Source organism: Oryza sativa, chromosome 2 (assembly GCF_034140825.1).
Source record: "Oryza sativa Japonica Group chromosome 2, ASM3414082v1".
NCBI lineage: Eukaryota > Viridiplantae > Streptophyta > Magnoliopsida > Poales > Poaceae > Oryza > Oryza sativa.
The window spans coordinates 4,554,749-4,567,301 of NC_089036.1; the positions used below are offsets into that span (position 1 = coordinate 4,554,749).

Genomic DNA, 12,553 nt, shown 5'->3' on the forward strand with positions numbered 1-12,553 from the left:
GGCGGCCCGGGTGGGCCCACCTCGGTGGGCGGTCAACCACGTGCAGGGCGGCGGGGGCCCGGTCCACGCTCGCCGCTTCCTCCTCTCTTCTTCCGCGACTTTTAATGTTTTTCCTTGGAGACTATTTTTCGCTAAGAAAATCAGTGAGAAACATTCTGCTCCTGCATTTCTAAAAGCTTGGGATTATCTTGTGATTTTCCAATTAAACGTATTATTTTACATCCAATTTCAAAAATATATTGATAACTGGTCGAGAAGAATAAGTGTAAATTTTATAAAACTACATGTACTTTAGTCAAACTATCACAGAACTATAGATTCAATATAATATATTATAAAATTACATATTTAAAGTAATTTATCACATAACTATCACAAATTACAAGTTTTAGATCAATTTAATCATAAAATTTCAACCATTATAACTCAAAGCATAATATTAGAGAAACCCAAAATATATAGTTTTGTGATAATTTTTTTATTAAATTTGTAGTTCTGTGATATTTAGCCTTAAATCTGTAGTTTTGTGATAAATTTATCGTTAAATGTATAGTTTTGTAATATATCATCTTAAGAATGTAGTTTTCCAATAGTTTAGCTCAATTATTTGTAATGTGTGAATTTTACTTAAAAAATAAATTAGTTTTGCATATAGGGCCTATTTAGATCCCCTGACAAAATTTTTCACTCTATTACATCAAATGTTTGGACACATGCATGGATTATTAAATATAAATAAAAAAAATAACTAATTACACATATTGCGTGTAAATTGTGAGATGAATCTTTTAAGCCTAATTGCTTCATGATTTGATAATATGGTGCTATTGTAAACATTTGCTAATGACGAATTAATTAGACTTGATAAATTCATCTCGCAGTTTAGAGGTGGAATCTGTAATTTGTTTTGTTATTAGTCTATATTTAATACTTTAAATATAAGTCCATATATTTAACATGACACACCAAAATTTTTCACCATAATCTAAACAGCCATAGATATATACTCCCTCCTTCCCTAAATGTCTGACGCCGTTAACTTTTTTAAATATGTTTTACCGTTCGTCTTATTCAAAAACTTTTGTGAAATATGTAAAACTATACGTATACATAAAAGTATATATATGTAACAATGAAACAAATGATAGAAAAAGAATTAATAATTGCTTAAATTTTTTAAATAAGACGAATGGTAAAACATGTTTGAAAAAGTCAACGGTGTTAAACATTTTGGGATGGAGGGAGTATGTAGTACTATCTCTGTCTCAAAATAAGTGTAGTTGCGAAAATCCGTGTCCAACGTTTGACCGTCCGTTTTATTTAAAAAATTTATGAGAAAATTAAAAAAAAAGTTAGTCGCACATAAAGTACTATTCATGTTTTATCATCTAATAATAATAAAAATATTAACCGTAAAAAATTTTTAAACAAGACGAATGGTTAAACTTTATATATGAATAGTGTAAAAGTCGTGGCGCGTCGCAATCAGCGGCGCGTACGTGCGGTGGTGCGTACGACTGGCCGGCTGCGTCAACCAGTCGCTCACCTCAGTCACCTGTTCGTTCGTTCGTTCGCTGGGCTGGATCCAGCTCGATCGGTCCGACCTGACCGACCGACCGACCGACCGGCCGACCGAGATGCACGCGAGCTCGGTCGCAAGGTCAATGGGACGGGACCCACCGTAACAAAATTATGCTGAATGCTGATCCCATCCAATGCATCGTGTACGGAGTATATGGATACACGAGGACATTCCAATCCAATGCATCGTGTCGTGTGTGGAGTATCTATTGTTTGCTCCACAGTTGATTATTAGATAATGAAATAAAACATACTGGTCTTTAGATTGAGTTATAACCAATTATTATAATCTAGCACTTTAAAAGAGTGTAGGCTAAAATAAAACGAAACACACCAAACCAAAATAGAAGAAAACCAAACAGGACAAGGAAAACATTATTCTATATTGGTGAATCTCCATCTATAATTGGTAAAAAGTTTGCATAATCATCGTTTCAAGCTTACGACGTGCAACAATCAGGAACTTCCCATCATCATCACACTTTTGTAATTGTGTCCACTATCGGAGCTAATATAATGCCCTGAAAATTGCATGCATATAGTAAACATATGGTGATTTATCAAAAACCCTACCATTCCTGCTCAACCATAAAGCCCAACATAAAATAGAGGCTCCAACAAGTATCAGTTTACTCTTTTTCTTGTCAACCCCTAGAAGCCAACCATAAAAAATATCAGATATGCTACTAGGAAGGTGTAATCCAAAAGAGAACTGGACTGCTATCCAAATAAACTTTGCATAATGACACTCCATAAATAAATGTTGAATAGTCTCATTTTTCATACAGAAACAACATTTTAGACTACCATTCCAATTCCGTCTTGCTAAATTATCCTTGTTAACACCACCTCTTTAAGCAAGTAACACATAAAGATTTTTTATCTTGATCTTGATCTTGCTCCACAGTTGATAAGGCATGCAAAATTAAACATAATAGCAAACTTGTTAATCTCCATCTACCTACTCCTATTAACCAATCATTTCTTGGATTATCTATTTCTTCAATCATTTCCACTTACTTTTATAATACCTGTACTCACCTAACAAATATTTCATTTCGAGATGAAATGCATGTGTTCTCTTTAAAAAACCAAGGATAATGTAAATGCTCACAACACATACACTCACCCTATAAATACATACATGTATACCCTAATTCTTAGCACCTTCGAGACTGAGCGGTAAATCATGAAATTGACAAAGTCGCCATGGGTACCTCACTACCGATTGGGTACGTATGTTGCCACTAAAACAATAATTAGCCGTAAATACGAGCATCGTGTTAAATCTACGATTTGAACCCATATAGATAATTAATTAGTCATAAATACGAGCACCGTGTTAAATTTATGATAAGATTCGTAACCAGTTAAGCTATACGTTCACTTCGTTATGTATGTTTTTTAAAGGCAAATGCTAAAAATAAGATAAGAAATCAACTTCGTAATTATGGTTTATGTTTTAATATTTAAATTACCTAGCCTTTGACAATTTTTTTGTCTTGTCATTTTAAAAACAATGAAAGGAGTGTTGGGTAATACTTCCACCGCCCTAAAAAATCAATTTAAAATTGTATTTAACACAATTTAGTACAACAAATTAGGATATGAGCTTGTTCATACTATATTATGTTAAATCTAACGTTTTTTTAGACGGAAGGAGTATAACACAAGTCAAATTAATCTTCTCAGTAACAAGCTAGAAAACATCATAAATGAATCTCAAAATCAAAAGCTTAAACTTAAAATTAGCTTTAGATAATAATTAGCTTATCTTGTGAGACTTAGAGCAGAGAGCAGCTGGTTCCGTGGTCGTGCACGGCACTAGCTGCGTACTCCTACATCGTCTAGTCAAGCGCACGACGGCAGGCGGCAACTTTGGTTCGTTCTACTAGCCTAGCTACTCTCCGACGTCTCTACCTTTGTTTGATTAAGGGTGTGTTTAGATCACGTTAAAATTGAAAGTTTGCTTGAAATTGAAACGATGTGATAGAAAAGTTAAAAGTTTGTGTGTAGAAAAGTTTTGATATAATGGAAAAGTTGAAAGTTTGAAAAAAAGTTTGGAACTAAATAATTAGTTTGAAAAAGAAAATTTTCGTGTGTCACATTGGATGTTTACCAGATGTCGGAAGGGGTTTTAGACACGAATAAAAAAACTAATTTCATAACTCACAGTGAGACAAATCTTTTAAGCCTAATTAAGCCGTTGTTAGCACATGTGGGTTATTATAGCACTTATGGCTAATCATGTGGACTAATTAGGTTCTAAAGATTTGTCTCGCGATTTTCATGCAAATTGTGTAATTAGTTTTTGTTTATATTTATATTTAATGATCCACACATGTGTCTAAAGATTAAATGTGACGTTTTTAGGAAAAAAATTGGAAACTAAATAAGCCTAAGTGATCGAAAGAAAATAAATGAATAAATAGACAACAGGCAATATTCTTGTTACTTGCCTATCGGCCGCGACGGCCGGGTCGTTCCTAACTCACAGATAGCCATGAATCTTCGTCGAGTGTAGTAATCCTGTAGGCACGTGAACACATCATAGTAGTATTTTAAGACAGCAACTATTGTACTTATTAATCAGACAAGAATCAAATTAAACTTAACTTTTGACATTCAGAAGGGTCCGTGGGTGTTGCAGGCACACTTGGGAACTTTTCATTGTCCTGTCGAAGTAACAAATGGGCCTCGATCGTGAAGCAGCGCAAGACCAAGGCCAGACGACGAGAAGCTAAGCGAAATAATAACTTAGGGGGTGTTTGGTTGAGCTGTGGTTTTTAGAAAAGCTGCTGTGAGCTGTGGCCTGTGGAAAAGCAGCTGTTGAAAATCAGCTGTGAAAAAAGCAGAAGCCCGTTTGGTTAGAGCAGCTGTGAAACTGTAGGTTGTAGAAGAAATACCTGTAATACCCCTAATGGCATGTGGGACTGTTTATATGCAAATTACTCATACAAACCTAATATGTTCAATATTTTGTATTTGAATGCCCAATTTTTAAAGAAAAAATGTATAATTTTTTCATCAATCAAAGTTTTTCATCAACATATATTAGTTTTTTATCCATCAAAGTGATATGGTCCACATAAACAGAGCAAAAGATAAATGGTTCATACAATGATGCCATATCTAAAAATAACTATCCTCCTCTTGCACTAATCAAAGCATCAGCTATCCTAGTACGAATAGTATTCATGGTATCATCATTCTCTGCATCTTCACTCTCATCGTCTGACGTGTCACTTGTATCTTCTATTAAGTAGTCCTCATGAGCATCACATCTCTCAAACTCCTTATCACGTAAATTGCTATCACGGACGAAGTTATGCATAGCAAGACAAGCCATGATGATATGCTTCTGAGTAGTAGGTGAGAAACTTGGGATGCCCTTCAAAATACGCCACTTTTGCTTCAAGACTCCAAAAGACCTTTCAATAACATTTCGAAGGGAGGAATGCAAGAAATTGAACACCTCATACTTTCCTTGAGGAGGTCCCGAACGATGCCGAAATTCTGGTATATGGTATGTGGTTCCTTTGAAAGGTGCAGGATACCCTATTCGGTTTGGATAACCTGAGTCGACGAGATAATATTTTCCTATAAAACTAAGTTAGTAATGCAAATAATAATACTAGTGTACAAATATTAAAATTAATGAAGGAACCATTTATACCTGTAGGAGGCATGGGAAATGAAGGAAAATTAGCCAATGCATGACTGAGGATGCGCGAGTCATGTGCAGAACCTGGCCAACCAGCAACCGCAAAGATAAACCTCATGTCAAAGTCACAAATAGCTAGCACATTCTGAGATGTATATCCATGACGACATGTGTGGCTAATTGTTTCATCCAATGGCACTACCACTGAAATATGTGAACCATCTATTGCTCCAATCGCATCTTTAAAGTATGGCCAAAATCGATCCTCTCTCAACCTTCCATGCTCCGTAGAAAAAGTAGGATCTCTAGGAGTAATATTGTCTTTAGCTAACTTGCGCAAACACTTCAACACTTCATGAAACTTGGTGTGAACCATCCAAAGTGACCGTGTGAAACGACTTTCAACTTGTGAAAATGATTGTGGCCCTCCGACGATCCACAAAAACATCGTCAATGACTCAATGGATGAAACATTGTTGCTCGAGCTCAATCCGTAGGTAGAGACTAGCAAGTCATGAAGTGCATGAAAAATCTCAGGGCTCATCCGAAACATCTTATAAAAATACCTTGGACGATCCATCAACCTCATCACCCATTGAATTCCAGTTTCTGGCGTTTGTCTGTATGCACCTTTTTGCAAATACCGCTCAGTGTACAAATTGGCCATTTCTCCCTTAATAGAAGCATGTTGGGCAAGGTCAGCTAGCATCAATGATCCCTTTTGCCCTTCTTTGGCTACATCTACTAATTTTCCATCCATCTACAGAAGATATAGTAACAATTAACGGCAAACAAGTACAACAACAAGTACAGAACATAACATCACATAGGGAAGTAAATATTAGCTCACAACATGGAAATAACGGTTTTACATGTCCAAGCAAATATTGGTTTACAACATAGAAATAAATAACTCAAAGTGTTCTCACATAGGGAAGCAAATATCACATAAACAAGGCAACAATCGATAAAAATAAAATTTTAATGTAGGGAATCACTAACGCTTCATCATCTCCTTTTCATGCTCCCTCTCGATCAAATCGAGTCTTCCTTCATTTGTTTCTAGGTAGCTAAAGACCTCCCTAAATTCAGGCTTCATAATCAAAGTTGTGGCTGTGTGCATTAGAGCAGTTTTTTCTTCTACCCCACAATCTTTCATCATCTTCATAGCCTCTTTAATGGTAGGGACTACATTGCATGGAGAAGCTGACGATGCTTCAACACTTGTACAAATCTTTTCTGCCGCCGTTTCTATCTTCAAACAAGTGTTCTTGTACATACGAGCGAATGGGCTCTTCTCATCCTTATCTCGAACAATAGTGGACGACCCCTTGCGTTTATTTTTTTCGGGGTTCACTGTCTCTGCAGGTTTTGGTACCTCAGCCACATCATCATCACTTGCCTCATCGGAGGATACATTTCCAGGACATGATGCTGAAGCCCCACTAACATGTGACTTGCCAAAAATGATATGCAAATCATCTAGGAATTTTGGTCCTTGTTTGCGAAACTTCACATGATCGCATTTGATTCCTTTCTCACGATTGTTGCATCTCTGAAATTAAATAAATAAAGTTAGCAAGGCACACTACAACAAAGAATAGAAAAAAAATATCACAGGGTGAAAGAATAGTACTTACATCAAGGTGTTCTTCCCACCATTCCGGCGAAAAGACAATAGTTTGTTTTGCCTCATCCCATCCAAGACCAGTGGCACAATTCTTGAACTCCATAAACATTGTATATTCCTTTTTCAACACATCTAACTTGTTCTTCAATTGTTTTTTGGTTCGCTCGTCACCCGATTTTTCTGCAAACTTGGAAACAACATTTTTCCAACCCGTAGTGGTGAAAATTCCCATGGGTCTATTCCCAGCTTCTATCTCTTCTTTGCAAACATCAAACAAATGCCTTACAAAACCATCACCCCAATCTGCCTTGTCACCCATTCTTGAACCAAATAAATTTTTGTTCAATCAATTTGCACGCCAAAAATCAATTTGCTGTAACATTCTAGGGGCAACACATGCATCAACACAAGAGCAGGAGCATTCGGCCTCACCTTTCATGCCGGCCGGAGCAGTGGCGAAGGAGTCGTAGTAGCGTCGGGCGGCGTGGGGCGGCGTCGGGCAGGGGTGGCTTTGGGCAGCCTGGGGCAGCGTCGGCCGGCGTCGGGGATCATCGGCCGGCATGGGGCGGCGTCGGCCGGCGTCGGGCAGGCAACGAGGAGACGGCCGTCGGCCGTCGGGCGACCTGGGGCGACGTCGGGTGGCGTGGGGGCGGGCGACGGGGAGACGGGCGATGGAGCAAGCCGGCACCGGGAGATGCGGCGCGCGACGGCGGGACCACAGGCGGGAGCACCCGGCGGTGGGAGCACGGCGGCGCGCGCTGGCGGCGGCAAACCCTAGCGCCGCGTCGAACCCATGGCCAGCGCTTGGCCTCGTGAAAGGGGAACGGGAAAGAAAGAAAGAGCGAATCGTTTTCTTCCGTAATGGCATATGTGGGTAATTTTTTCCCACAAAAGCCAGTGAAAGCAGGGGTAGGGGCTGCTTTTGGATTTGTACTACACTAAAAGCAGCTTTGGAGCAAAAGCACTTGTGGCTTTTGGGCCCTTTGGTTAGCTTTTGGCTTTTGCAAAAGCAAAAGCAGGTTGAAAAGCCCAACCAAACACACCCTTAATAAGTGAGCTTAGCGAAGCGACATAGGACGAAAGTCGGACGACGTGAAGCTAGGTGAAACAACGGACTGAACTACTGAAGCACCAGGTGGCGAAAGCCCAGCAACGCAAGGCGAAGCAGGCTGCAGCCAGTGGCGAATCTAGAAAATCGATTCATTAGTGTCATAAAAAAGGAATACAGGGTAGTTCAGTCACAAAATATCTGGAAATTCCGAGAAAATTTCCGGAAAGTTTCCGACCGATTCCTAGTTCCGACGGAAACTACCCTTATCATTTTCGATTCCGTTTCTGAGAAAATATTTCTGAATTCATTTCCATTTCCAAAAAAACTCCGAAAAATTTCAGACCGACAGATTCCCGGAAAGTTTTCGTAATATTTTCACCCATACGCAGCAGCTCTCGCCGAGCCGAGTGTACTGCCGCCTTCGGCGCACAGTAGGGTCCAGCCCACGGCTTCGCGACCGTGCCCTCCACGCTGCCCACATTCACCACGGCGACGTATAACGTTGTCTTGCTTGCACAATTGCATTGTGTTGCTGGTTCATGAATCCTTTTCATGTGTGTGTTGGTTTCATGCTGCATTCTGATAGTAGTATTCTCAACAAAGAGCTAGCAGGGCATGCGGTCGGGGATGTCGGTGGCGACGACGCCGCAGCCGAGGGAGGAGAAGGCCTTGCAGTACTCGTAGCTGATGTCGCCTTTGGCGCAGCCGGCGATGAGCACCGCCGGCTTTTTCCGATTGTCATCCTCGTCATCTCCGGCGTCCAGTCGAGCGTTGATCGCCATATGGATTATTACGCGCACCCTGCGCCACGAGCACGACGTGCATGCGGATATTGAGACCAGCGATATACTCCTCCACCCGGCCCTCGCACCCCGCCGGACAAGAGCTGACGGCCGTCTCGCCCGGAGTCACCAAGAACCAGAGAGGGGAGAGAAAAGATAAAGAGAAAAGAAAGAGATGGCTGACAGGTGGGCTGTTATTTTTTTTATTCTTTTTTTTCTACTGACATGCGTGGGCCATGAGCGTTATGAAAGCTGAGGGACTCGATTCCTTCTGGTTTTCAAATGTTAGGGAGGTGTTATATCTGGTATTGCGGTTAAGAGAATCGATGTGTTATACCCAGTATTGCGGTTGAGGGAGACGATTTAATCAGGAGCAAGAGTTGAAGGACAAATTATAGACTTATTCCATGCCTTAAAACACGGGAGCCCTCGTTTGGGTGGGCCCCAGTTCCTTCCCATCCTGGAGTTGTCCTACATGCCCAGCCCAATACCCATGAAATTGAGGCCCAAATATACAGCCCAATGAAGCATGCAAAAAAAAAACGATTTTGCTATATATTTGTCGATAAATTTTCCCCCAAAAATTTGACAGATGTAATTATAGTACAATCGTAATGTAATTACACTGTAACTTGCATGTAATTACACTGTAACTATAGTGTAACTTGTATGTAACTTTCAAAAATCTCTCCGTCACATGTTATTTCGGTAAAATGGAGGTCGTAACTATATGTGTGTGCTATGATTTGTTTTCTTCCTCACCAAAACAAATATTGTAATAGATCTAACGATTCAAAATTATGTGAAACTTACATATAAGTTACACTGTAGTTACATGCAAGTTACAGTGTAATTACACTACGGTTGTACTATAATTATATCTGTCAATTTTTTAGGAGAAAATTTGTCGACAAATGTACAGTAGTAAAAAAAAAAAGGTTATCCCACATGCGCAGCGCAATGCAAGGCGTCCCAAAGAAAAAAGGAAAATAAAAGAAACAATCGTGGTCGGCAGGATTCGAACCTGCGCGGGCAGAGCCCACATGATTTCTAGTCATGCCCGATAACCACTCCGGCACGACCACCTTGATGTTGACAGCCAACAAAATACTATACTTAACTTCTTCAAGTAAATCTTTTTTTTTAAAAAAAATAAATGGTATTCTCGTGTGTAGAAGAAACACATTACTGCACACGAGACGGTTGAGCAGTCAGTTTCCGGGAGCAATGTTGCATTTTCTCCTGCTGCCATTCAATTCTCCTGCACCCCACCAATCCAGCACGACAAACACACTCCCCCACGGACCCACCCACTATATATATATATATCCCAAGTAATCCCTAGTCCCTACTCCCTCCGTCCTATAAAAAACCAATCTGATATTGGATGTGACACATCCTATTACTACGAATATGAACATACTTCTGTCCAAATTCATTATACTCAAATATATTATATCTAATTCTAGATTTATTTTTCGAGACGAAGGGAGTACATCCTACCGAGTATTCTGCTTCGGCTGCTCCCCCCCCCCCCGGCGGGCGAGTCGTCAACGACCAATCCCAAACTCTCCGGCCATCCAAATCTATGCACGTCAATACCACCACACACTCTCTGTCTCTCTCTCACTATCATCTCACAACGACCACGCCACGGCATTTCTTGATTCAGCGGCGTTAGTTGAAAATTTTTAAAGCCCGAACAAATCTAACTATGTTAATTTCACTAGTTTCGATAACACATCTGGTTTCATTTCTATATGGAAAAAGTACGAATTACTACCCTAAACTATCGCAGTCGACCGAATTACCCCCTAAACCCAAAAATCAGACATTGCTCACCCTAAACTTTCAATACCGACCGAATTACCTCCCCCCTGACCCAATTCAGAGTGGTTTTGTCCTACGTAACATACGCGTGGCAATCCAGTCAGTATTTTTTATTAAAAAAAATGGTGGGATCCACGTGCCATACTTTCTCATCTCTCTTTCTTTTCTTACCCTCTTCTTCCTATCTCTCTCTGTAGCGCTAGTCGTCGGGAGCAGCGACGCAGTGACCAGCGGTGGGCATGGCGGGGGCCTCCGCGTCCCGCCGCGCTGCCCATCACCCGTCGTGCGTGCCGAACGCCTGCCGCCGGTCGACCCGAGCGAGAGAGAGGAAGAGTGAGAGAGAGAAGAGAGAGGAAGGAGAGTATGACAGGTGGGTCCCACTTTTTTAATAAATAAAATGCTGACTGGATTGCCACGTGTAAGCCACGTAGGACAAAACCGCTCTGGATTGGGTCGAGGGGGGTAATTCGTCCGGTATTAAAAGTTCAGGGTGAGCAATATCTGGGTTTAGGGTTCAGGGGGTAATTCGGTCGACTGCGATAGTTTATGGGGTAATTCATATTTTTTCCTTTCTAAATCTACCCAGTGGCTCTTGACCCAATCTTTCGAAATTCTTAAATTCTTTAGCTGGCATAAGCTAAAGAAGTTCTCGCCTGCAAAGACAATAAGAAAAATCAACACCACCTATTACCATAATAGCCTATTATACCATAATTCGACACCACCTTATTCTAAAAATTAGTATCTGATGGAGAAAAGTCCTCTTTAGCCGAGCCAACACGTGGGCATCTTATATTCCTATCAAGCTCTCGGCCTAATTCATTAATTAATTCATAGCCTCGCATGACATTCACAAGTTCATTGTAGCATGGATTATTGATCTTCCAAAGAAGATGTACGATCTATGAAAAAAAAATTAGTGATGCCATATATATATGATGGCTAAACAAACTAGACCAACATATCTCATGTATAACTAAGTAAAAATAATAATGAGGGCTTCCACGATCAACGCTGATCATGACGGGGCTTCGGTCCCTAGCTACCGTCCTCATAGATCCGCCACTGATAATTTGCATGGTAAAAATACGAATATTAGGGAAGGACCTAATATTAAATAATTAGAATATGTGAGGTTCAAACGCAGGTCGTCTAGCCCACCGTCTTGTGGAGTTAGTCGAAAGACCCCCAGGTATTTCTCATAATTTGCATGGTTAGAAGACTATGAGCGTAGCAGGAGTACATACAACACATGACCGCGATGGTCACGTCGCTGATCGAGGAGATGTGTTGCCGAGATGTGGTGGTGTGGTCTGCAGCTGCTTGTCGTCGTGTCGTCGCTGGCAGGGGGCGGAGAAGCCATGGCCCCCAATTGGGACTTTGGGAGCATCATATGGCACTTTGCGATTTGCGACGAACGTCGGCGATGGATGATGGGGCGATCCAATTGGCCATGCTTGCGAGCAGATGGGTTGTTTCTCCGTGGAGTTGTAGTGGTGGCTTTCTTCCCTACTGCATCGGTGATCAATCATTGGGGAATGGAATAGTTGTTGGTGAGTAGCCACTGATTTGATGATGTGTCACTTGGGATGGGATCAGATGACAGGGCTCCATGTCCATCTCTCCGTAGATAGTACTTCCTCCGCCCCAAAATAAGTGCAGCCATGATTTTCCGCGTCTAACTTTTACCGTTCGTCTTATTTGAAATTTTTTTGAAAAAAATTAAAAACATAAGTCACGAGTAAAGTATTATTCATGTTTTATCATCTTATAACAACAAAAATGCTAATTATAAAAAAATTTCAAATAAAACGGACGATCAAAATTGAGCGCGGAAACTCATGGCTGCACTTATTTTGGGACGGAGGTAGTACAAGAGGACATAGTTCGGTATACTCCCTCCATTTAAAAAAAAAAACCCAATCTAGTTGAGATATCACCTAGTCCCATAAATCTGAATAGTTGTTTACTCAGATTGGTTGGACTAGATAATATCTCATCCTTAACTGGGCCTA

General features: G+C 40.6%; 2 protein-coding genes and 1 non-coding gene across 3 annotated transcripts; all 3 read right to left on the bottom strand.

Annotated features, from left to right (window-relative positions):
- Positions 1–4,723: 4,723 nt before the first annotated feature.
- Positions 4,724–5,912, bottom strand: LOC107279961 (uncharacterized). Its single transcript, XM_015768848.1, has 3 exons — positions 5,465–5,912; positions 5,258–5,329; positions 4,724–5,157 (listed from the first exon to the last, which is right to left on the bottom strand). Exons 1-3 carry the CDS (start codon positions 5,910–5,912, stop codon positions 4,724–4,726), a joined length of 954 nt encoding a protein of 317 aa, XP_015624334.1.
- A 277-nt stretch (positions 5,913–6,189) lies between these two features.
- LOC107275784 (L10-interacting MYB domain-containing protein) lies at positions 6,190–7,694 on the bottom strand. Its single transcript, XM_066307194.1, has 3 exons — positions 7,308–7,694; positions 6,886–7,195; positions 6,190–6,800 (listed from the first exon to the last, which is right to left on the bottom strand). Exons 2-3 carry the CDS (start codon positions 7,192–7,194, stop codon positions 6,243–6,245), a joined length of 867 nt encoding a protein of 288 aa, XP_066163291.1. The 5' UTR covers position 7,195; positions 7,308–7,694; the 3' UTR covers positions 6,190–6,242.
- Positions 7,695–9,711: 2,017 nt separating this feature from the next.
- On the bottom strand, positions 9,712–9,793 carry TRNAS-AGA (transfer RNA serine (anticodon AGA)). Its single transcript has one exon. It is a non-coding gene; the product is annotated as a tRNA-Ser (tRNA).
- Between the last annotated feature and the right edge of the window lie 2,760 nt (positions 9,794–12,553).

Bases quoted from the DNA above. Each gene is read 5' to 3' on its own strand.
- LOC107275784 (XM_066307194.1), bottom strand. From the start codon at position 7,194: ATGGGTGACAAGGCAGATTGGGGTGATGGTTTTGTAAGGCATTTGTTT. The intron at 6,801-6,885 runs GTAAGTACTATT...ATTTAATTTCAG, and splicing joins GGTGGGAAGAACACCTTGAT to AGATGCAACAATCGTGAGAA.
- LOC107279961 (XM_015768848.1), bottom strand. From the start codon at position 5,912: ATGGCCAATTTGTACACTGAGCGGTATTTGCAAAAAGGTGCATACAGA. The intron at 5,330-5,464 runs GTTCACATATTT...CTGGTTGGCCAG, and splicing joins TGCGATTGGAGCAATAGATG to GTTCTGCACATGACTCGCGC. The intron at 5,158-5,257 runs GTATAAATGGTT...TCGTCGACTCAG, and splicing joins ATTTCCCATGCCTCCTACAG to GTTATCCAAACCGAATAGGG.